This window comes from Bison bison, unplaced genomic scaffold, assembly GCF_000754665.1.
Source record: "Bison bison bison isolate TAMUID 2011002044 unplaced genomic scaffold, Bison_UMD1.0 scf7180017864331, whole genome shotgun sequence".
In the NCBI taxonomy this organism is placed as follows: domain Eukaryota; kingdom Metazoa; phylum Chordata; class Mammalia; order Artiodactyla; family Bovidae; genus Bison; species Bison bison.
In genome coordinates, this window is record NW_011494903.1 from 2107770 (window position 1) to 2134216 (window position 26447).

At 40.9% G+C, this 26447-nt stretch overlaps 1 protein-coding gene across 1 annotated transcript; it reads right to left on the reverse strand.

Moving 5' to 3' along the window:
- Nucleotides 1–1203: 1203 nt before the first annotated feature.
- PTGER4 (prostaglandin E receptor 4 (subtype EP4)) lies at nucleotides 1204–14396 on the reverse strand. The gene is made up of 3 exons (XM_010853731.1): nucleotides 13812–14396; nucleotides 12425–13352; nucleotides 1204–3136 (listed from the first exon to the last, which is right to left on the reverse strand). The coding sequence occupies exons 2-3, from the start codon at nucleotides 13307–13309 to the stop codon at nucleotides 2543–2545; spliced, it is 1479 nt and encodes a 492-aa protein (XP_010852033.1). The 5' UTR covers nucleotides 13310–13352; nucleotides 13812–14396; the 3' UTR covers nucleotides 1204–2542.
- Between the last annotated feature and the right edge of the window lie 12051 nt (nucleotides 14397–26447).

Sequence of the window (26447 nt, forward strand, 5' to 3'; positions counted from 1 at the left end):
ACTGAACTGAACTGAAATGTTGTCTCATTGTCCATATACATGGAAGAAAAATAACAAGTAGAATAGTCTCTGAAAACATTGTGTTTAGTCTTTGGTTGTTGTTTAGTTGCACAGTCGTGTTTGACTCTTTGCTACCCCATGGACTGTAGCACACCAGGCCTCCCTGTCCCTGACCATCTTCCAAAGTCTTTGGTTAGCATGGTAAAATAGAACACTTTAGAAGGTTTTGTTTTGTTTTGTTTTTTCCTTTTCCATTATGGTTGATTCCAGGATATTTTTTTTAAATGTATTTATTTTTTAATTGAAGGATACTTGCTTTACAGAATTTTGTTGTTTTCTGTCAAACCTCAACATGAATCAGCCATAGGTATACATATACCCCCTCCCTTTTGAACCTCCCTCCCCTCTCCCCTCCCCAACCCACCCCTCTAGGTTGATACAGAGCCCTTGTTTGAGTGTCCTGAGCCATACAGCAAATTTCCATTGGCTATCTATTTTACATATGGTAATGTAAGTTTCTATGTTACTCTCTCCGTACATCTCATCCTCTCCTCCCCGCTCCCCACTGTCTCCATACATCTCACCCTGTCTTTCCCTCTCCCCATGTCCAACAGATCTTTTCTAAGCTAGCTGAAAATCACTAAGCTATCAGGTCTGTGAAAATGACAGTCTTGATTTTCTGGTATCATTCAAAAACGTCTTTTAAAAATTGCAAAAAAAAAATTATAACCCCACTCCGGGAGATTATTGCTGCTCAAAGTATGTTCTCATACTGGCAGCATCACTATACCTAGGATACAGCACAGAGCTACTGAATCAGAAAGTTAGTGTTTCCACGAGCTTTCCAGATGACTGATGCATGGTAAAGTTTGAAAAGCAGAGGTCTAGAGAATTTACAAGTAGGAAAGGCCACAAGTCTATGCTAATGTTTTAATAATGAACATTTAGATTCTTTACATGTAGCAGGTTAAGCATAATACTGTCTCCGCTACCATCCATACAGACTGGTCATTTCGAGCACACTTTGCACCCAGATCTTGGTTTCTAAATGCCATTCTTTATTAAGTGGCTCCAAGGCTTTGTGCTATTCTTGCACCTTTACATTGGACATTATTTGTAAAATAAAGAAGTTAAAATATTTCAATTTCAAAAGATGGAAGATGACCTGAAACACACAAAAATCACACAGGTTTCCAAAACTGATGATATGGAACTCCAATTGAGTGTATTTATTTATTATAATCTCCAAAATAATTTCAGTTGGCACAACTGCTTCTTAAAACCACATTACTATCAGGCTCAATTTAATTACAACCAAGCAATTCACAAAGACATTGTAAGCAACAAAACATGCTCAGTATTTCTTTGAGAAAGGTGCTTCAGATATGTGTACAGCATGACTGGGCATTACACAAAACTTTTAGAAGATGATTCTTACATGCCCAAGTTTTGTACCTCTTCTGTTGTGACATCTGTGAAAGGCTAATCCTTCCACACCTCCCGTAAAACCCTTGATGGTGCAATCTGCCTTTCTCTTAAATTTTAAAGAATATTCTAAGTCATTCCTTAGGAAAGTAAAACTATACACATTTCCAAGGGGGAAAACAAGCTGCTTACTTTTTATATTATACACTTCAATTATGGGTTACTAACACTTTTTAAAAGCTTTGTTACATTTTAAAAAGTACCAGCTAATGAAGACACAAATACAAAATATTTATCAGCACGTTAGGTTGTCCTGAAATCACAGTTTTCTGGATAGATACATGCAGCATCACTAAACGTTTTTCACTATGTATTACACATAGCTTGGAAAGAATTTTAATATTTCGGCCTGTAATGTCCATGTCTTAAATAGCATTTTGCTTTATTACTTTAATAGTGCTAAACTCTTTTAAAATTTTGTATTTATTTTATAGATCTGACTCACTGAATTTTCAACACCATGGCCTCACCTTGGTTATGAAAAAATATCTTAACATCTGCAACTTCAGTTGGTTATACTAGGGGGAGAGGGATTACCACAACTTTGTTATACCTCGTATTAACAATAAACCTTCTCACAGAGAAGAAAATACTTTAAATACCTTAAATCATATTTACAACAATAAAATTCACATTTCATGCTTTAGTGAGACCCTTAAATCATCCACAAGACAGTCCTTTATGGTTTATTGGAATAGAGCCCTTCTGTACATGGACTTCTGCTGTGTGCCACATATAAAGCTCTTGATTTTATGAAAATAGCAAAACTTATGCTGTCCTCCTGTCAAGTAGAAAAACTGAGGGTACATCTTCCCAGCCATGAGGTTGTCACCGAAACGCTATTATCGCAGCGAGGTGGCAGCCAAGGCTTCGGACCTCAGGACCCAGAAGGAGCAACTCGTCTGTCTGCAAAGTGCTCAGAAGCCCGGGTGTTCTCTACTGTGCGTGATAGGATGAAAAGAGCCCTCTCAGCACTGGCCAAACAGCTCGCTGATGTGTCTATTGCACGGGATCTTCGAAGCTTCCAGAAATAGTGCTGTATGTCTTCCCTTTACTATTATATACATTTTTCTGATAAGTTCAGCGTTTCACTGGGAAACGTGACTTGCAGGGAGCTCCCCTTGGGGGCGGGCCCAGCCCTGCAGCTCCCGCCAACCTCGTCCACCAGTAAGAAGCTCTCCGAGTCCTGCCCCTGTGAGGAGTCTGAGGTCTCCGATATTCGCAGAGTCCTAAGCGACGTGCTGTCTATTTGGGTCAGGCCCACGCCGGGCACACCTGGCAGCAGATTCCTGCCTCCCCCGAGGCCGTTTTCACTGAGTTCTGGCGTGTACAGGAGGGTCTGCGACGTGCTGCTGATCTCCTTCAGCTCCCGGGAGAGGAAGGAGCGGGAGTGGCCGGACACGGCGGAGGACGTCCTTCTGCTGTCTGAGCAGTGCGGCCCCGAACGCTCCCGGCGCGACCCGCCGATGCGGCAGAAGAGGCATTTGATCTTCTCTATGGCTTTACTGAGCACTGTCTTCCGCAGGAGGATGTATATCCAGGGGTCCAGGATAGGGTTCACAGAAGCAATTCGGATGGCCTGCAAATCAGGGTTTTTGCTGATGACTGGCTCCAGTTGTGGCCGATATAACTGGTTGACGAACACTCTCACCTGCGAAAAGGAGATGTCCACGTTTAGTGTTTAGCATTCATTCATCAACTGGGAAAAAATTTGCATGCAACGTCTAACTTAGTAACCCTGTTGTGAGTGCTTAGTCGCTGTCTGTCCGACTCTGCGACCCCATGGACGGTAGCCCGCCAAGCTCCTCTGTCCATGGGATTCTCCAGACAAGAATACTGGAGTGGGTTGCTACGACCTCCTCCAGGGGATCTTCCCGCCCCAGGGATCTAACCCAGGTCTCCCGCATTGCGGGTGGATTCTTTACCGACTGAGCCATTAGTAACATTGGCTGCCCTCTTTTCTGTTAGTAAGTGCCAAGAGGGGACTTCCCTGGTGGTTCAGTGGTTAAGACTGGTATTTACAATGGAGGGGCCTGGGTTCAATCTTTGGATGGGGGAACTAAGATCCCACATGCCTTGGAGCATGGTCAAAAAAATTTAAAAAGTTTAAAAAAGCGCCAAGAGCAGCATATATAGAACCAGGAAGACCACCGATTACCACTTATCGAGTTAGTATAAATTTAATATATCAGTAACTACCTTATGAATATCTTCTCTAGGTCAAAGATGGATAAAAGAATGCAATGGGTGTACAGGAGACATAGGCATAAAGAATTTTATTAACTTCATTTCTGTGCTTTCTCACAGAATAGTGAGAAACTTTTAAACTTGGAAATTTAAACCAATATTTGAATCTATTATCATCTAGAATGGCCAGAGAACAGTTTTTATTTAATCTAATGTTATCAACTCTTACTTCAAAAACCTTTTCCATAACCAATTATGTGTCAATAAATAATAATAAAAGAAGAAAAAAAGAAAATCTTTTCCAGTTAGTTTTTTTCCCCTCTAACTGCATTCCTCACCTAGATTATTGCATCAACCACCAACTAGCTTTCACACCTCCACTTCCTGTTCTCTCCAAACCATCCTCCAAACTGCCACCAGAGATTATTTCTCAAATGCAGATTTGATTATGCTACTCGGCTGCTAAACCTTCAATGGCTCCCTGCTGCTTGGGAACATAGTTCTGTTCAACATCTGTCACTCTGAATCCATCCTGAAGCCTCCACTGGAATCCACCCCTCCTTTGGATCTCTGGAGCATTGTAGAATAAACAGCCAGGAGCACTCTGGAGAGACCAGACTCACTGAAGAGAGTATAAATTTGTAAATTTGAGGAAAACTATCATTTTATTCCTTAGTGGAAAGGTACTTCTTATTTTCTCTCTTTTTAAAAATTAAAGTACAATATTATGTAAATGACAGGTGTACAGTATAGTGATTCACAATTATTAAAGGTAATACTCCATTTATAGTTATTATATAATACTGGCTATATTCTCCGTGTTGTACAATATATCCTTGTATCTTATTTACTACCTAATAGTTTTACGTCTTAATTCCCTACCTCTATATTGTACCCCCTTCTCTCTCCCCACTGGCAACCACTAGTTCGTTGTCTATATCTGTGAGTCTACTTCGAAAAAGCACTTGTAAAACATACACTTCCATATCTACTCCTAAAGAGTAGATCTTAAAAGCTCTCATCATGAGAAAAACATCTTGTAACTAAGTGTGGGGATGGATGTTAATTAGACTTATAGTAGTGATTATTTTGCAGTATATACAAATATCAAATCATTATGCTATGCACTTGAAATAAATATAATGTTACATGTCAATTATATCTAAATAAATATATGTGTATATAAATACACACACACAAGACACACACCAAAAAACCCAAAATTTTACTGTTAAAGGATGATGATGCTATCTGAGTCTTACTTCTAATTCCACCAGGATCATTATATAATAATCTCACAATAATTCGTATAAAAACAGTGGTTTTTAAGATAATATAATTATTTGATAATTATTACTTGCTATTAGTAATTATTTTAGGTCAGGGAGAAGTAAGAGGTGAGTCTCACGGCCAAGAAAGATGCATTAAAAACCATAAAAAGAAGAAAGAACTATAGAAGCATAGCTGGAGCCATTTAACCAAGGGCAAATATGTCTAATATTAAGAAGAGTTGATGACACTGCCACTTTGTCATACGTATAATAATATTTATGGTGTATGAATCACTAAGAAAGAATAGGGATATTTTAGATTTATAACAGACTGGATAAAAAGAAGTCTAAAACATATAAATAATTCTCATTAATCTGCAAAAGTCAACTTATATGAAACATTTCTAAACGATGCTAGATCAGTGGGGTGTAACTGTATTTCCACTTCTTCCTATACTGGAAGACCTCAATCAACTACAGGTATATAATCCTTTATCAAGAAGTTGCTGTTGTTTCGATATTCATTTGTTTTGTTTTCAGTTGCAAAACCTGAACTGACTAGACCATGATGCTATTTATAACTTTATTTATTCCTTTTGATGTGAATATTCCCATGTTTTGCTCCAGAGGTCCCTTTCCAGTTTCTGATGGGGATATTACATATTATATGTGGATTACTAAATTACTTTCCTAAAAGCCAAGAAATTCTGAATTTAAAACACACTTGGTCCTAAATATTTTGGATAAGCAATTACATACAGCCCTGTAACTCTGATAGAATAAAATGGTGAAATGGCTCTAAGATGAAATTATTCCCTTGATCTCTGGAAGACAGCTAAATAAAAAGTGTACTAGAATGAACAACAGTATATGATGGCTACTCTTTTTTTTTTTTTTTTGGCCCAAACCACACAGCATGTGAGATCTTAAGTTCCCTGACTAGCGACAGAACTCACACCCCCCTTCAGTGAAGTTCTTATGATGACAACTCTTAAAATATTTTTAGAAACTATGTTTGTATAAATGATTCTACCAAGACAAAGGATGACTGACCTTCTGTCCTTTCAAAAACCAATGGAACAAAGCATCTTGATTTCTTCCTACCATACTCTTCATTGAGGTTCTCAGCTGTGCCTGGGCACAGAGATTCCCTCAGGTCTATGGACCTTTTCTCAGATGAAGTGTTACTGAAACCAGGAAGTTTTGAGAACCTTATTTAGATCCCCCACCCTGTTGGTGGCTGATTCTGGCCTGGGCCTCAGGTCTCCAAATTACTTTCATGTTGCTTTTTCTGTTTTACCAGGCTAGCTAGCTTTCTACTTAAGAATTATCTCCTGACAATGGAAATATTGGTAAAATACAAAGCATGAGGTCTATATTTTACTCACATCACACAGTAGGTTCTTAAGGGTAAAAGAAATGATGGATTTAAATCTGGATTTAGTATCAGGCCCTCCCCTGAGTGTGCTGCAGCTAACTTGCTTCAGTGGTGTCCGACTCTGTGCGACCCCCATAGACGGCAGCCCACCAGGTTTCTCCATCCCTGGGACTCTCCAAGCAAGAATACTGGAGTGGGTTGCCATTTCCTTCTCCCCTCTGAGTGTAGCCTCTAGAAAAAACCCAAGGCAGGATTTGGGTGAATTTGAGACTTTTAGCCAGTAGGTGGCAGTGTTGTTCTACTTGGGAGCTGGTCCCACAGCTCTCCCTAAGAGGTTTGCCCAGCCACTTCAAGACCCTCTTTCAGAACAGAATTTTTAATCTAAAGTTTGCATTTCTTAAAACTTTAACATTGAGATACTTCATTGGTAGTTGTTTCTCCCACCGCTTCCTCGATGGAAACACATTTACTACTGAAAGGAGTAAATTTTTTTAACACCTGAAATGGCTATAGAAGGAATGAAATTTGTAGCTATTTAAGGGAATAAACTAGGAGTTACCATTTATTTTTTAAAATTCCTATGACCCTTCAGAAAAATCAGTGTTGTAAAAAAAAAATTAATAGTGAAGTTTCATAATCAAGGTGACAAGAGGCAAGGAAAGAATTATTTTGTGGCTCACTTCATGCTCAGTAGTAATGGAAACTATAAGGGTATGAAAAGGAGCCTTATTTCAGTGTTCCATGGTGTGTGTGGGCGGGGTGGGCATACAATTAATATAAGCTAGTGAACCTGGTCATTTTATGTCTTCTCAGGAAAGCAGAGCTCATGGGGTAGCAACAAAGATGAGTATGAAAAGCAACGTTCCAAATTTAGATGAAAACACTCTCAAAAACTGGTAAAATGATTTGAAAAAAAATGAAGATGGAGCTTTCCTTTGCAGCATGATCTCAATGGAGACTGACTTGAATAGAGAAAAAAAAGACAAAAGTGAGCAAAAGCTCCACGCACTTCACTAGATTTCAAAATAACCACAGCCATCTCTGCCTCACTTTAAAGGCTGTACTTGATTTGCTTCCCCAAGGGGGCAGACCCCAGATTAGGATGGGACCATCCACAGCAGGACTCCAGCGTCACGAAGGGAGGAGAGAGCACTTTTCTGCAATTCTTGTCCAACAGGCTCTGTATGTTACACCAATAAACGTGTTCAGGCAGTTTTCAGCGTTGGAAGAGCGTGCTGCTGAGAAAACCGAACCTCTGAGTGGGAGGCGGGTGGGGAAACACCTTAAAAGAATTCACTGAATACAAACAATGTATTTAGTCTCTTGCAATTTTATTAGTCTGTTTCTTCAGTAGCTGCTGATTTGCACATGTGGCTTATTGTTAGCACTGGCATACATGACAATATTCTAAACTTTTGAGGACGGCTAGAGATTAGGATTCAGGAACATACCTTGGAAAAAATATGATAAACCCAAAATTAAATGTGATGACGGGAAAGCTATAAGGAAGGCTACATGTTGTAAAGATAAATGCCCAGTTCTGTTCAAATCCTGGCTCTCTGCTCCATATAATTTATAAGCAAAATCATGAAAGGGCTTAGTAAAAATATGTGGAAGCTTGGCTACTGTGGAATATATCAATAATATGAAAACCACAGCTTAGAGGTTGCTTTGGGGTATAGTTAATGACGCGCATAGTCTCTAAAACACATACTTCCTGTTTAATGAATTAACCTGTTGGCAGGGAATGTCTAATTGAAAAGGAATGTTGAAATTTTGATTAGACTGATTTGGGAGTTGACTGTCGACATAGAAATGCTTTCCAATAAATGACGAGAACCTGTGATTGGATTTGTATGTGCTCCTTGTTCTGTTCCGAGCACATGAAAGGAATGTTCTATGTGTGATCAGTTATCTAACTGCCCTGTGAAGGGTCTAAAATTGACACAGCTGTTACTAGAAATTCTTCCCACCTCCTTTTTTTTTTTTTTATTTAGTGACAAAAATCTCTAAGTAAAGGAGAGTGGAGAGAGTTCTTGGGTGGGTGGTGGAATGAGAGCTCGGTTCTCCTTCCCTCTGTATCACTGACCAGCCATCTAACTGCAGAGCAACTGCTTTACCTCTACGGGTCAGTGTGTACACTGAAAATTTACTTCTGAAGTGTTTAGTTTCTTTGAACCCTTAACTTTGAACATTCTAACAAGAACCTTCAAGAATCACTTCAGCTCTGGGAGGAAGAGATCTTGTTAGCAGATGTTCCATAAAATCAAGCCTTGACAGGTCAGCAAAGCATGGTGAAAAGAGCCTTAGACTAGGACTCACTCCCAGCCACCCAGGAAATAGCATGAAATAAAGTCATTATCTGCAGTTGAGGAATCTGAGGTGCAGAGACAGAGAAAATATTGGTCAGCCCTCTTTTCTTCCTAGAGCTTTTTTAAAGACTCAGAGGAGAAGCAGGGAAAACAACCTTACTTTTATGTGCTGCTCCACAGTCTTCAAGGTACTACTCCTGGATCTGCAATTTTATGTTCTGGTTAAAATTCTGCTTTTGGGAATTGCTACTTTTTAAAAATTTAGCCAAATTTATTTGAAAAAAAAAATCCTTCAGTTTCCGCTGTAATAGTGCCTGGATTTATGGCATTCTTCATGCACCTATGTGATTTTTAACTCATCTGGAACCCCATCAGTTTCTTTTAGTTTCCACTTCCAGTCTGCCCGCAGTAAACAAAAGTGTATCTACTTACACAGTTTTCCTCTGCTCTAATAAACCTTTGGCGATCAAATGCTGATGAAGGCTTATACAGACAACTAGTTTATAGTAAGGAACCAAATAAACACTTAAAGGAAGCTATTTTCCTAAGTTTCACTCCTCCCAGGCAGAAAATGAATCAAACTGGCCATTCTACTTTTAATAGAGGTGAAGGCTTGCTACTTCAGAGTAAGAAGAAAGAAAATAAAAGAAACAAGTAAGCAATAAATACTGCCATAGCATGCCTGTGCGTGGGGGAAAATGCCTTTCAAATCCTGTAGTGTAACCGTTTAGCCCTGAGGCCAAAGACTGGATTACAATAATGTCTAACATTAGTAACAAAATTAGGTACCAGACATTGATCCAGCTGCGGCATTTAACACCAGGACCTTAGGCTGTCTCACTTGCATATTTCTAAAGAATTCATTCCCTTTTATTTATTTTGAGCATAAACTCTTTCATTTCTTTAGCTTCTCTTGTATTTCAAAAGCCAGAGACTGCTTATAAACAGAACAGACAAAATGACATTAACCTTGTCCCACTAAACCTTGTCATGCAATGTTCCCTGTTGATTGTATTTACATCTTTTCTCTTCATTGCTTATGACTCACTTTAGAAAATTTTGCAACTTCAGCACAGTTCTTCATATAACTGCAATTAATTTTTCCAACCTTTCTCAAATTTCCATTCCAAATCTATTTTATGAGATATATATATTTTGGAGAACAAATTAAAATTGACTTTTATACTAAATTCAATACCAACTGCCTTCTAAGAGCCACTGTCGTTTCTCTTTCTCTGGTATCCGAAAGACAAAAATGTGGCCGCTTTGCAGTGATGCTTGTTTTCCTTATGTATTGTAAGTCAAGGTTTGTGAAGCTGCACATAAAGTATACTTGCTCTGTTATTTCCAAGGCATTTTAAGTGTTTGGAAGGGTTTGATTTGCCTCCAATAGGATTACCAACCAACTTGATTTGATAAAGTTAAAAGAGATTCTTCATTAGTTTCCTTGAAACTGAAGATAGATCTGACTGTTTTAAAAGTCAGAGTTCAGAAATTTTCAACTCAAATTACAATATGAATGTGAGAAATGTGGGAAAAAAAAACAAACCAAGAAAGTTGTAAAAGTGATCCAAGGAAGGCTACAGCTGTGAATGCTTCCCTTTTAATTCTTTCAGTCATTGCTAAACTGTGGGCGGGTGAATAATATAATGACATCATTCTTATCATTAATTTACAATTAGATCTATTCTGAAGCTACCATTACTTGTATGATTTCTTATTACTTCCAAAGGTATGTCTATGTGATTATTTCTCAGCTGAGCCATTTTCAATTTGCAGGGTAAAAAGGTTAATATCACTACACAACACTGACTTTACAAAGAGTAGACAATCCTTGTTAGTTTAGATGTGGTCAGTCTGCAAACCACAAATATAACTCCTATAATTTCTTGCCTCTTGTTCCTCAAATAATGTCAAAGGCTTTGTGATAAATGGCTTTGCCATCAGATCTACCATTTCAGCCCATAAGAGGCTTTGAAGAGAACAGTTCATCTGTGACTGTGTGGTCATCAACAGCTTCGCATGCTTGCCTCCAACCAAAACACAGTTTAAAAGTTATGTGCGTGTTGCTAAACCTCTAGCTCTGATTCCTCAGTTCTTTAAAGTGGATGTTCTGTAAATAACAACCACTCACTCTGGCATTTACTGTTCTGTAAAACATAAGGCAGAGGCCACAGAAGGAGGCCCCAGCCAGAGAGTTGTTTCTTCTAAAATCTCCCTCTATTCTAAAGGTGCCATTACAGACAGTAAAATATGTTTATGTGGCTCAATTAACTCTTTAAATTATCCTGGGTCCTGGGAGGGTTTAAAGGCCCTTCTGGCCAATTATATTTACTTCTGTTTATACAAATTGGCAAGAAGCTACTGTACACCGGCTCTCCACCACCTTGGAGTTCCATTTACAGATGGAAGGAATTTTATCCATCTGTAATTTTATATAATATTTTATATTAAAATATTTTGTTAGATATAACATCAATTTTATGATATAATATTTTTATCTTAAAATCTCTGAATAGTATTAGTAAAGGAAAAGATGGAATAATAGCCTATAACATTTATTTTCTCATGCTCCCAATCAGCATTCAAAAAAAACAAAACCAACTTTTTCAAGTTGATAGTTTAGAATTTCCAGGAATGTGGTGTTTTGAGATATAGAAAAACTCGACTAGTTGCTTTCATGAGAAACTCTAGATGAAGTATTATGTGCATCTGCCCATGGGTTTCTAGTGCAAAGAGAGGAGAGTTAGGCAGATTTTCAAACTTTCTGCTTGTAACATTTTAAAACATTTGAAAAGTTAATGCACAGGCAATGTTAAAGAAGATGGTGTCCTTAAAATAAAGCGTACCAAAATGCAAACTCACACACACTGTTTCAAAGGCCAAAATTAGAAGTGTTCTAGGAGGGAGACATGACGTCATATTACAGAAGCAGCCTTGGGGTTAGATTGGTCTGAGGTTCATCTCAAGTTGCAAAGCTTTGGCTTGGCAATAAATAAGGTGACCATCTCTAAAGCCCCATCTCTCTAGAAAGGCACTCTATCTCTTACAGTTGAGAATGTGAATTCAATACCCCAGGTGCATCAGCCTATCCTCAACAGGTCCCCTGAAACACCTTGCTTTCCTGGCCCCTAGAAAGAATGAAGCTCTGGGCCTTGCCCATGGAGGGCCACATGTGCACCGAGATGTTTTCCTGGGGGACTCACTGCATGGCAAAGAGCAAGGAATTTAGCTTGACCGTCTAGTTCTGCGGGATTATTTTAAGCAAGTAATTCCCAGTTTAAGTGAAGGAGTTAGACCAAAATGCATCCAATATCCCTTCAAGCTCTAAAATTCGACATAAGCTACCAAAAGAAAAATTTAAAAAAAGGACATAAATCAGAACACTAAAAACCCTACAACTGTAAGGAGTGGACACCAAAGAAATCACCGGCCCCGATGGTTCGGATTCCGCCTGAGGATGGGGCTCAGTCATACTACAGCGGTTTCCTCTCTACATCCGACGGAGAGCGCGCCCGTGTTCTCGGAAGGCTCAAGGCCACTGTCAGGCAGCCTGATGTAGGGGCTGTCCCGGGAGGGAGAGGAAACTAGGCTTTCGGGGAAAGAAACTCGGCGATGTAGGGGAAAAGCACCTGCTGCACCTAGTTAGCGACGGGGCCTAAAAAGAGCCTGGGCGTGGGGACCCCACGGTGGCCTGTGGCCGAGGAAAGGGAGAGCAGGGAGCGAGCGATGGAGGAGGAAGGTGGACGCAGGAAAAGGGCCGAGTAGGACCCTGGCCCCCTGCCACTCACCACAAGCGGGATGGAGCAGATGAGCACCACCAGAGAGGTGGCGATGAGTAAGATGACCATCTGGATCTCGGCGCCCGCGATGCGGCGGAAGCTCCGGCGGCGGCGAAAGTCGCTGAGGCGCGGCAGGGCGGGGGAGGAGGCGGCCGGGGGAGCCCGGCAGGCTGTCGGGGCCAAGGCGACGGCGGCGGCGGCCGCGTGGTGCTGCTGCTCGGTGCCCAGCGAGGTGCGGCGCATGAACTGGCGGTGCATGCGGAGCAGCGCGCCGCACACGAGCACGTTGCAGAGCACGGTGGCGAGGATAAGGAAGGAACTGAAGCCCGCATACATGTAGGAGAAGGCGGCGTGCGCTGTCACGTTGGTGGTCCAGTCGATGAAGCACCAGGTGGCCGGGTACTGCAGCCGCGAACTGCCCAGGCCCATGCTGGGCAGCGCGCAGAAGAGCACGTTGGATGCGTAGACAGCGAAGAGCGTGAGCCCCGCCAGCCGCTTGTCCACGTAGTGGCTGTAGAAGTAGGCGTGGTTGATGGCCAGGTAGCGCTCAATACTCATCGCACAGATGATGCTGAGCCCCGACAGGCCAAAGAAGAGCAGGATGAAGGTGCTGTATTCGCACAGCGCGTGGCCCCCGGGCCACTGACCCTTCAAGTAGGTGGCGATGGTCACCGGGCTCACCAGCAACGTACCCAGCAGGTCGGTGACCGCCAGCCCGCATACCAGTGTGTAGAAAGTTGTCTCCTTCTGCTCTTTGCGCGACTTACAGAGCACCACGATGGCCACCAGGTTGCCCACGACCCCGAAGATGAACATCACCGCCGGGATGGTCACTGGGCTGTTCAGTGGGTTGGAGGCCTGGGAGGATGATGCATTGGTCCCAGGGGCGGTCATGGTGGTGGCCGACGGTACACTGCCTTGGACTGCAAGGCTGGGTCTGTGGAGAATAGGAGAGAGACGAAGAAGCGATGAGGAGAAATTATCACCTGCAAAAAGGTGTCAGACCCGCTCCCAAGAAACAATATGCTGATGAGAGATCGGGGGGGAGCAACTCGATCCAACATTGTGGACTGTAGCCACTTACCAACTCAGCTACCTAAATCTCCAGGCTCCGGATAAGTCCTGCCGGCAGCACCACTCTACGGGCATTAATATTTATACGTTGATACGGTCTTTCTCTCCTCTCCCCAACCCAACTCATTCCATTGCCAAGATGAACAAGACCTATCTCAAGGGAAAAGTGGCTTGCTCGTTTTCCCGACAGATTCTGAGTCAATAAAAGTCTCGCTGAAAACAAGTTATGGAAGATAATTTGAAGAGAGCACTCTTCATTTCCTGGCTACGCTCAAGGGGCGCCCGCACCGCTCTCTGCCCAGTGCCCCCAACCCTGTCTCACCTGTGGAAGCCGCGGAGGTTGCAATTACGTAAGCCCCCAGGGTCAAGCCTCAGATGTCCTGGACAAGCCTTCAACCTGCCCTCAGCCGTGCCCTTCTCAATGTGGAGCTTGCCAAGCCTCTGCCTTCTCAGAGCCTGCTCTCGGTGGCTGCCAGTTTTCCGGAACTGGGGTCAGTGGTCAGCTTTCAAAAACTTGGAGAAACAGAAAGGCAGCGAAATGGGTCAGTGAAGCCTGATCATGGATTGCTTTTTTCCTTCGTCTTTTCCTTCGTTTCTTCAAAGACGATCTAAGCTTTGCGGAGCCCGCGGGAATCGTCCGTGGGCGGACAGCTCTCAGGTGTGCGGCGCAACGCGCTGGTGGCACCGAGCCTGGGTACCGGGCTCGGGCAGCCCTCCTCCCCAGCCCAGGGCAGCGCGGGCGGCTACCGGGGCTGGTGGCTACAGCTGAGGCCGCTTCTGACGCCCTGGGGGCGGCTTGAGGTCCCCTCTGCCCGAGGCTCTGACCTGGGGCGGTTCATCTTCCTCTCGGGCTGCCGGGTTTCCAGCTCCGCTCTTGCCAGTCCAGCCTCTGTACAAACTTTCCTGCAGCTTCAAGTTTCCCTGGTGGGGGCGGGGCCACACAGCGCGCGGCCTGGGCGCCCATTGGCCAGATGTGAAGTGGGTGGGGCGCTCGCTCGCTCCTGTGCCCGGCGAGGAAGCGCTGCGGGCCGGAGGGCGGGGCCCCCGGCGGCGCGGGTCCCACCGCGCCTCTGCCCGCTGCTTGCCTGCGGCTTTCCAGCCCACCGCGGGGCTGGGATGGTGGAGGCTTGGCTTCCCTGCTCCAGGCAGGTGGTGCTGAAAGGTCGCGGTCCGCGGGGACCCTGGGGGAGTTCCGGTATTCTCCTGCGCACCCTCTTAGCTACTTTGAACTCGGCATCCAGGGCGGACAGCTCTGAAACCCTCATCTTTTCTTCCTCGCTGCCTCCTTCTCCAAGTGGGCTATTTCTCGCACCTTCTTCAGCCGAGTTGCAACATCTGGGTGCTGGGAAGGGAGGTCAGCGGCTTAGGACTCTACCTAGGAGGTGTCGAGGTGTGTGTGTGTGTGCGCGCGCGCGGCTCTGGGAGGAGAAATAGGGTGCGTGCGCGAGTGGCCCCGGATCAGAAGTAAGGGTGTGCGTGACTGTCGTGGCATCAGGATTAGGCGGGGAAACGACGAGGAATCCATCCTCTCACCACGAAAGGAGTTCGTTGGCAGTGCCGAGACAATTAAAAAAAAACAATAGGTGAGGGGGTGGGGGGAAGCCGGGACAGCAACGTCTTCGGTCGCAAGTGGCAGAGACTGCGGCTGCGGAGAGCCGGCGCGCGGCCCTCCAGGGAACGGACAGTGACTGCGGAGGGCTGCCTGTCGAACCGCGGAGACCTTTGTCCTCCTTCGGGGAACTTCTCCGCCCGGTGAGAACGGTTAGACTGAGTTTCGTGTCTGGGCTCGGTTAACAGTCGGATTTAGACACCTTCACCATGAATTCTTGGAAAGGCTGATACTGGGATTGTTTTCAAGTAAAGGAATTGTCCAGTCACTACCTCACCGGTCAACTCTTGGAAAAGCCTATTTGCTCTACCTTTTAATCTTTGAATTACAATTTGGCTTCTTCTCGTTATCCCCTTCTTTCTATTTTACTTGCTACAGTCAGAACTGTTCTATTAATATTTTACTTGCTAAAGTCAGAACTGAAAACTAAAAAAAAAAAAATGATTGTAAAACTTTATGGCATAATTATAACCGCTTCACCATTTTTTTTAAACCGTAAAGTGAGATTGTGTGAGCCTTCATAATTTCAGTTCCTAGGATCTCTTTCCCGAGGTCGATACATGCATTTTAAAATAATGCATCTCCTCACAGGATAAATAACTTGATCCTTTTATATGCAAAAGCGGGCACTCATGCCTTTATTATTTCGTGAATGTACAAAACTAAGAATTTATCTGGTGCTCCAGTTATTCTCAAGTGACACAGTAACAAATGAGTAATAGGAGAAACAAAGCATTCCAGTTTTCAGCTAATTACAGGACGTAATTGTATAAGACACCATGTGATACATTGATATAACATCAATCTGTTGTTTGTATTGTTTCCACATGAATACCAGGGGTTCGGAAAGAAACACATTTGGTAGCAGATGTAAAAAGAACTGATGGAGATCCGTCAGTTTCTCAGAGCCCTAATCCATTATAACCACTTCTGTTGTCTGTGCTTCCTGTTAAGTAGTAAGCTCTAGGATTGTGTCAGCATTGAAAAAGGAAACTGCACGTTCTACCCCCAATCTTTTGTGACCACATTGCATCACTGTCACCCTGTCAGGTGGTTGTTAGTAAGAGTTTGAAGGGGAGGTGGGAAGTTCCACTTATAATCACCCTCTGCTAATAAAATTTTTTTTCCAGTTCTCTTTGCATTTGAAGTTCCTAAAATGGAGAACAATTTGAGTTGGTCCTTGTTAACTTTTCATGATGAAGAGTATTTTAATTATAAAAGTTGAGGCGCTCTGTTGAGAGAATTAGGATTAGAGATTTTAGCACATTGCTGATAAACTGGACTTGTTACCAATAGAGCTGTTTTTCTTACTACTCATTTGCATTCACTTTCCAAAGTAGCTTTACGAAAATGAAAATAAATAAGAATCCAGAACATCAGACTGAAAAAATGTTAGGAGGTTTACCTCTACCATCTCTTGGTACATGATTCTTAAAACTTAAGTTTAAGCCTTCAAAAGTAGAAGTTGAAAATTTGGAAATGAATATTTTATTTTCTTTATTTGAAAAACTGGGACACTGTTGTTCAGTGTCCCTCACACTCTCCTGGGAATGTACGTTGCGAAAGAAAACAAAGAATCACCATGATTCTTTGTCATTTGATTCTTTGACAATTCTTGTCATTGTTTGTGTATTTTATGAAAAAAAATTTATTCTAAGCATTGATTTATTTCCTCTCTTGCCATTTCTGCCTCAATCCCTACTCTACACTGCAAGTCCCTGTTTCAATTCTGTCATCAAATCCTCCCTGAAGGTTTGCACTAGTCCAAGAATGGCCCCACTGATCCTTTTGATTGCTCTCTGCTAGCTAATTACTGGACTATTCTTTTAGGTCAACATCATAAGGCAGAAACTCTTAAAAGCAGAGTCCACTTGGAGGCTACCAACTACATTCCCTTTGACTAGGCTGAATCTTCCTTGAGTCAAAAGAATGGTTAACAAAGGGGCTAGTTCCTGGGAGAAAGGTAGCAGGATGAATCAGATCTGGCCTGGACCACATACTGAGGCAAAGCTGGCCAGATCTTAGAGCATTCCTAAACAGCTAATATTCACGTAGCAAAGCCCACACAAAACCTGAGCATTCCTAAAGAGCTAGCATTCACGTAGCAAAGCCCACACAAAACCTGCTCTGTGTCATTCAGGACTGGCCATTAGATACTCAAAAAGGTGAAAAAGGTGTTGATCTGGTGCAGATAACCCAGTGCCCATGGCCACATCTGTCTTCCACATGCTCACCCAACTGGTTTAGTAAATTACAAGTATGACATTAACCTGATGTTGGGCATGAAAAGAGGTCCATGATTGTGGCTCTGGTCCCTCCCTTTTTAGCGGTGCATTTTAAATGTGCACCTAATTATTTTCATTTTCCAAGCATAAGTTTTGTGCTGATTCTGCTGCTTAGGGCTGTTATACATGTTAATACTGTGATTGACTCCTCAGCATCTTCATGTGGGCCTAAATTACCACTGTGGAGGCTGGTCACCACCAAGTGATTGCTTCAGACTTGCTTCTTCTCTGACAGTTTCACTCATCAAAGTGACAGCTTTCTACCTTTTTATTCTTCCCCTCTTCTTTTTCCAGACAGGTATTTCCACTGCACTCCCATTGTAAACTGGGCTAATGGACAAAGAAAGAAGATTATTTAATTAATGTTGATCATTTTTAAAAAGAAACTTTTTGTTTGTATTGGAGTATAGCCAATTAACAAACAATGTTGTAATTGTTTCAGGTGAACAGTGAAGGGACTCAGCCATACATATATAAGTGTCCATTCTCCCCCTCAAACTCCCCTCCCATCCAGGCTGCCATACCACATTGAGCAGAGTTCATTTACTATTCAGTAGGTCCTTGCTGGTTATCCATTTTAAATATAGCGGTGTGTACATGTCAATCCCAAACTCCCTAACTATCTTGCTCATTTTGGAAGGTACAGGTGGAGAGATAAAGTCTTATAAGTCCAGGTGTCTCTTCTACAGGAAGATGGACATGCTGATTATATTTTAGTTTCTTCTCACTTCCCCCGAATTGCTGTATATTTTAGCACTTCAGAAAATACACAGAGACTCCCTGGTTTAGTCATCAACACCCTTATTTTCTATAGCTTGTTGACTGCTTTCCACGGAACTTTCACAATTGCATTCAAAAGTGAAAGAAGAAAATGAAAAAGTTCGCTTAAAGCTCAACACTCAGAAAACTAAGATCATGGCATCCAGTCCCATCACTTCATGGCAAATAGATGGAGAAACAGTGGAAACAGTGGCTGACTTTATTTTTGGGGGCTCCAAAATCACTGCAGATGGTGACTGCAGCCATGAAATAAAAAGACGCTTTCTCTTTGGAAGAAAAGTTATGACCAACAGCATATTAAAAAGCAAAGACATTACTTTGCCAACAAAGGTCCGTCTAGTCAAGGCTATGGTTTTTCCAGCAGTCATGTACGGATCTGAGAGTTGGAGTATAAAGAAAGCTGAGCACCGTAGAGATGCTTTTGAACTGTGGTATTGGAGAAGACTCTTGAGAGTCTCTTGGACTGCAAAGGAGATCCAACATAAAGAAAATCAGTCCTGAATATTCATTGGAAGGACTGATGCTGAAGCTGAAACTCCAGTACTTTGGCCACCTTATGCAAAGAGCTGACTCATTGGAAAAGACCTTGATGCTGGGAAAGATTGGATGCAGGAGGAGAAGGGGACAGCAGAAGATGAGATGGTTGGATGGTATCACCAACTCAATGGACATGAGTTTGAGTAAACTCCAGGAGTTGGTGATGGACAGGGAGGCCTGGTGTGCTGCAGTCCATGGGGTCACAAAGAGTCAGACACGAATGAGCAACTGAACTGAACTGAACTGTGCTCTTCTTAGTAACCCTCTGAAGGTGTTAGGTGGGTGTGATGGAGACCCATGCTTTACCAAATCCTGTTTCCATTTTTATCCTGAACACATAGCTGGATGGCATTTCCCAGACTTCTTGTGACTAGCTGAGGCTCATGTGGCTGTATTCTGGCTAGTGGAAATAGGAGGAAGTGATGTGTATCACTTTCAGGCCCGGTCCCTAAAGGACCCTGATCCTCTGTGCTGTCTATCTTCCCTTTTCTGCCAACAGGATACAAGGCCCTGGTGTATGGCAGAACAACTAGGTAGAAGGTAACTGGGTCCCTGTATACCTGCATGGAGTGAGGACCTCATTCTAATCCCAGTGACCTTCACTGGACAATGAAATGAAGAGAAATAATCCCCTGAGATTTGAGGGGCTGCTTGTTTAGGCAGTTACCCTGTGCTGACAGAACAGTATGATTGGAATCATCGGTCTTCAGTAATGAGACTGTGGGCCCAGAAAAGCTATGTGACTTGCTCAAAGGCACAAAAATTAGGCCAGCTGAAATTTATCCAGTGCTTAGCTTGTGTGAGACAGTGTGCTGAATGATTTATGCATATGTCATCTAACCACCCAAGAAACCTATGAAGAAGGTACTACATAGTAGTAGGCCATTTACAGGTGAGCTAACTGATACTTGGTTGAGGAATGTGGAGAAGGACATTGTCATTTCTTAAAAGACTGCAAAGCATTTGGGGATGGCAGTGTGAAGGGTCCCACTGGCTGCTGGTTGAGGCTTTCTGACCATCTTGATTCAGTGTGACCCTGGCTGAGTTTGCTCTGCCTGTCTTCCAGTTGATACCTTGTCTGTTGATTGTCTTTCCAATAAATTATTTTCCTACTTAAATTGATCATGCTCAGTTTCTATTGCTTGCAAATAATCACCCCACCTAGCACAGAGAGGTTGAGTAAGTTACAGATCACAGTATTGATAAATGACAGAACAAAGATTTAAATCTAGGTCTGTCCAATCCCCAAACCTCTATCTCTACCCTCTGTATTTCGTAGCCCAGGAACTACAGCCATATGACTGTTAGTCTTCTTTTTTCCTTCCTCAGTATCATTGGCTTTGGGATAAAGAAAGTCTGGATTGAAGGTCATAGTAAGTAAGTTAAGTTGCCTAAACCTTACTGAAAAGGAGTTTTTACTATGTTGATTCTTTTGAAGTTTAAGTAATATAGTAATCCACATGAAGAAAATTTCTGGCACATATTAAAAATAATTATTTTTACATACAGTTATGTTCCCAAAATTTATGCATATAGCATTTATCATCCCTGATGTTTTAGAGGGCATCATAATAAATTGAGTATATATTACTTTGATAGAACTTATTTTTGCCTCTGCCTTGCCCAAAATATCTAAAGACTGGTTGTATATATATAATCACAGAAAGAGAATTAAGGTATTTATTAGATAATTTTGGGCTTTCCTGGTAGCTCAGTGGTAAAGAATCCACCTGTCAATCAATGGAGTAGATGTGAGTTCGATCCCTGGGTCAGGAAGCTCCCCTGGAGGAGGAAATGGCAACCCACTCCAGTATTCTTGCCTGGGAAATCCCATGGACAGAGGAGCCTGGTGGGGCTATAGTCCATGGGGTCACAAAAAAGTTGGACATGACTTAGCAACTAAACAATAACAATAACAAATAAGATAGTTTAGTCAATCCCCTTTCCTTCCCTTCGTGAGAATGAAAGAATTACTTTCAAAGTGATGATTCCTATTGCCTACTTACGTTAAATTTATTAGATAATTTCTCAAGAGTACACCTAATATTGACTGTAATCACAGTATAGCTATTGAGCTGATATTAGTAAATTTTACTCAGACACAGAATTTACCTGGTTTTCTTCCAAAATAAGTTTCCTTTTTTTTTTTTTTAATTTTTGAGATATTTTTTCTTTTTTTCTTCTTTTTTTCCTTCTTTTTTATGTGCTTATTATTATTATTTTTTTTTACTTTACAATAAAAAAATAAAATATATGCACACAGTGCATTTGTTTATTGACTCTAACAAAAAAAAAAAAAGAAAATAGTTGATTTATGTTTGGAGAGAATTTATTCTTTGGAAGATCAGAAATGTAACATTTTACTGGAACTAATGTCCTTTCTAAAAACCATCTTCTGATGGATAAATTCTTTAGAAAAAGATGATCTATGTATCTTAAAAAATATTAATATATATGTATATATGTGTGTATATATATACATATATATGAAAAATGTATATAGATAATTTAGAAACTAAAGGACAATATAAAGAAGAAAGTAAAAAAACCTGTAATCCCACAACTTAGAAATAATCAATGTTAATATTTTCTTGAATTTTGATTATCTTTTTTCTAAACATATGTAAGTTTCTATTGCTCTATTGAAAACTTGGAACTGTATTGTATATATAAGTTCTGTATTCTCTACTCTATAACCTAAAATTACATCAGGACAATTTCCCAATTTAATGAAATTATTTCCTTTTAAATAGCTTAATTAATTTCTAGTAATGTTTGGAATTTATTTAATAGTTCCTTTAATGTTCAACTTTTAGGATGTTTCCAATTTTTGCTGTTATAGATAATAAATATGCTTAAACATAAAAAAAATTTTTTTTGAGATATTTATAAGAAGAACCAAGGCACTTTTATTTGGGAGAAATGAATGCAACTCTCCCTGGAAGCAAGGAACCAATGTGGGGAACTTGCAGAGGGGAGGAAGACTGGGGGGGCCTTTTTAAATAAAAATGGGTAGAAAAAAAGCAAGCATTTTTGTGAGCAAAGATATGATGGGGAAAGTAGCTGTTCTTGGACAGGGCTCAACCTGTTCTGCCAGGTACTGTCTATAGCTATGAGGTCCCTTGACTTGCATCAGCTTATCCAGGGTGCCACTGGAACCCTGTCCTGCAAAAACTGCTAGTCTGCTAGCACAATGCATGGCAAATCCAGAGTAACATGAGTGTTCAGAACTTACCCTCTTGACCTTTGTCATCCATACAAATTCCACTTTGCATCTAGTCTCACAGTAGTCTCTTCATTTCTGATACTTATATGCAGACACATCCAACCTAAATAGACATACACACAAGTCACTGCCCCCAGCCCACCAATAAACGCATCCCTGCGTGCATCCTCAGACACAGATCTCTCAGTTGACCCAGGACGTGGACAAACATGATGCTTTCATTCTTCTGTGAGTGAGGTGCTTTACCTGGTGAACTCATTGCACTTGAACTGCCCAGTCACAAACATTTCTTCCTCCTTTCAGCCTGCCATTCATTCATCCATTGAACAAGTACTTGTGTAAAGGACTAGGATAACCTCTGAGTGCATCCTCTGAACAAAATAAACAGTTCCTGCCCTTATGTAACTTTGTGTAAGGGGAAAAAGCTTACTGTCCAGAAAGGGAAACATTCAAGTGAGCACATACACTTAGATATTTACAACCTGGCATCAATGCTTCATTTAGATTTGAGAGCAGGAATGGCCATTCTGAAGAGGTGGTATCTTCTAACCAGAGTCTAGTTTGTTTCCCTTCAAGATGTCTCTTTAGTTAACAACAGGTTATCTTCAACTCACAGTACAGGAAGCTTTACGCATATTCTGGCTCAGAGCTTCTCAAACACTGTGTTTGATGCTTCAGAAAAGATAGCTGCACATTCTATAGGCCAATGGCTAGAGCAGAGAAAGTTTCTGAGAATTCAGAGAATGGATCTTGAGGAAACTGTTGTTGTTCAGTTGCTAAATCGTGTCTGACTTTTTTCAACCCCATGCGCTACAACACACCAGGCTTCACTGTCTTTCACTAAGTCTCAGAGTTTGCTGAAACTCATGTCCATTGTGTCGATTATGCCATCCAATCAGCTCATCCTCTGTCGCCCCTTTCTCCTCCTGCCCTGAATCTTTCGCATCATCAGCTTCTTTTCCAATGAGTTGGCTCTTTGCATCCAGTGGCCAAAGTATTGGAGATCCAGCATCAGTCCTTCCAGTGAATATTCAGGCTTAATTTACTTTAGGACTGAGGAAACTAGGAGCTGAATAAACCCAACTGAGGTGCATTGGAGTAAAGGAAATCATTGAAATTTGAAAAGAGGAACCCATGACCTGAGAAAATCTGCCACTTTACTGTGAACTTCTGCAACAGAAGTTCAAAGCTCTTCGTTGTGGAGGGTGAGATAGAGGAGAAGTGAAGCGGGATTGCTTTCTGAGGATAATACCAACTTCTCCGACTATTCAAATTCAAGTCAAAATTAGTATCAGGCCTGCCCAGCTCCGTGCATTTCATGTCAAAAAGTATTGGTCACAAAGGAAACTAAAAGTATAACCAAAACTTTGCTATAGTTTAAGAAGGTCTAAGAGTATGAAAGTCAAAGTCAATGAATAAGGCTGTTTGTTTTATAGGAAAACTTAAAAAAAGCTGTAGTACTTATTTTAACAAGAAATGAGATTTGATTGTATAAATAGCAGTTTTAAAAATATGACTTTCTGATGCTAAATTGTTTTGTGTTTTCTATAAACTACATTTTCTATAATCTATTAAATAATAGATTATATATTAAAAGAGCTATATAATTTGCCTAAGGTGTTTCTGCAGCAAGATTCAATCATTTAATCTAGCAGAAGAAAAGCAAGTACCTCTTTTTAAATTGAAACATAGTTGACGTACAATTTTATGTCAGTATCAGGTGTACAACAATGATTTGACACTTGCGTACATTATAAAATGACGACAGATCTAGTAACCATCTGTCTCCATCAGAGTTATTACAATATTACTGACCATATTTCTTTTACTGTATATTATATCCCGTGGCTTATTTGTTTTCTTTTTTTTTAGCATGTCTTAATTTATTTATTTTTAATTGGAACTTTACAGTGTTGTGCCAGTTTCTGCCATACATCAACATGAATTAGTATATGTATGTTCCCTCCCTCCTGAACCTCCTTCCCACCTCCCACCCCATCCCACCCCTCTAAGTTGTCAGAGAGCACTGGGTTGAGCTGTCTGCATCGTAGAGCAAATTTCCACTGGCTATGTGGTAATATATATGCTTCAATGCTACTCTCCCAATTCATCCCAATCTCTCCTTCCCCCTGCTATGACCACAAGTCTGTTCTGTATGTCTGTGTCTCTATTCCTGCTCTGCAAATAGGTTCATCAGTATCAGTACCGTTTTTATAAATTCCATATATATGCATTAATATATGATATTTGTTTTTCTCTTTGTGACTTACTTCACTCTGTATAACAGGCTCTAGGTTCATCCAACTCACTAGAACTGACTCAAATGCATTCTTTTTTGTGGCTGAGTAATAAGCCATTGTATTTATGTTCCACAAGCTCCTTTATCCATTCATCTGTTGATGGACATCCAGATTGCTTCCATGTCCTAGCTATTTTAAATAGCACTACAATGAATATTGGGGTACCTGTGTCTTTTTTAATTATGATTTCCTTAGGGTATATGCCTAATAGTGGGATTGCTGGGTAATATGGTAGTTTTATTCCTAATTCTTTAGGAATCTCCATATTGTTCTCCATAGTGGCTGTTACTAATTTACATTGGTACCAGCAGTGCAAGAGGGTTCCCATTTCTCCACATCCTCTCCAGCATTTATTGTTTGTAGATTTTTTTATGATGGCCATTCTCAATGGTGTAAGGCGATACCTCACTGTAGTTTTGATTTGCATTTCTCTAATAATAAGCAATGTTGAGTATTTTTTCATGTGTTTATTAGCCACCTGTATAGAGGTAGAGAAATGTCTGTTTAGGTCGTCTGCCAACTTTTTGATTGGGTTGTTTGTTTTGGGTATTGAGCTGCTTGTGTATTTTGAAGTTGAATCCTTTATCAGTTGCTTCATTTGCTATTATTTTCTTCCTTTTTGAGGGTTGTCTTTTCATCTTGTTTGTGGCTTCCTTTTCTGTGCAAAAGCTTTTAAGTTTAATCAGATCCCATTTCTTTTTTTTTCTTTCTTATTTTCATTACTCTAGGAGGTGGGTCATAGAGGATCTTGCTGTCATTTTTGTCAGAGTGTTCTTCCTATGTGTTCTTCTAAGAGTTTTATAGTTTCCGGCTTTATATTTAGGTCTTTAATCTATTTTGAATATATCTTTATGTATGGTGTTAGGAAGTATTCTAATTTCATTCTTTTACACATAGCTGTTTAGTTTCCCAGCATCACTTATTGAAGAGACTGTCTTTTCTCCACTGTATATTCTTGCCTCTTTTGTCAAAGATAAGGTGCCCATACGTGCTTCAGTTTATCTCTGGGCTTTCTATCTTGTTCCATCAGTCTATATTCTGTTTTTGTGCACTACCATACTATCTTGATGACTGTAGCTTTGTAGTATAGTCTGAAATCAGGAAGGTTTATTCTTCCGGCTCCATTCTTCTTTCTCAAGATTGCTTTGGCCATTTGGGGTCTTTTGTGTTTCCATACAAATTGGAAAAGTTTTTGTTCTATGGAAAATGCCATTGGTAATTTGATAGAGATTGCATTGAATCAGTAGATTGCTTTGGGTACTCTAGTCATTTTCACAAAATTGATTCTTCCAATCCAGGAACATGATATATCTCTCCATCTGTTTATATCATCCTTGATTTATATCATCAGTGTCTTATAGTTTTATGTATACAACTCTTTTGTCTCTGTAGGTAGTTTTATTTCTAGGTATTTTATTCTTTTTGTTGCAATTTGAATGAGATTAATTCCTTAACTTTCTGATTTTTCATTGTTAGTGTAAAGAAATGCAAAAGATTTCTGTGTATTGACTTTATATTCTATGACTTTACTAAATTCACTGATTAGCTCTAGTAATTTTCTGAGAGTATCTTTAGAGTTTTCTATGTATAGTATCATGTTGTCTGCAAACAGTGAGGGTTTTACTTCTTTTTTGCCAATCTGGATTCCTTTTCTTTTTCTTCTCTGATTGCTGTGACTAGGACTTCCAAAACTGTGTTGAATATATATATTACACTTTTTTTTTTTAATCTATTCATCTATCGATGGACAGTTAAAGAAGCAAGTACCTTTTGAAGATATTGAATGTGAGGACTGTGAATTGAATACAAATTCTTTTTCTCTCAAATCGTGAATTAGTATAAAAGTGTCAGTTGCTGAGAAGTAAAATTCTGTGAATTTTTTTGTGACTGAAAAAATAACATACACTTCTCAAAAGTGTCTTGCTGTGTTAATGATTTGACTGTATCTCTGATCCTATTCCATTAGTGCTGAAGGGACTTTAAAAGAGCTTCTGACAGTCTAAAGTTTAGGGTAATTCACTCTAAACTATGTATGTTCAATTTAAGCTTTGATAGCAGTCAGTTCTTACTTTAGTATTCTACCTATGGATTGCTGCTGCTGCTAAGTCGCTTCAGTCATGTCCGACTCTGTGCGACCCCAAATACGGCAGCCTACCAGGCTTCCCGTCCCTGGGATTCTCCAGGCAAGAACACTGGAGTGGGTTGCCATTTCCTTCTCCAA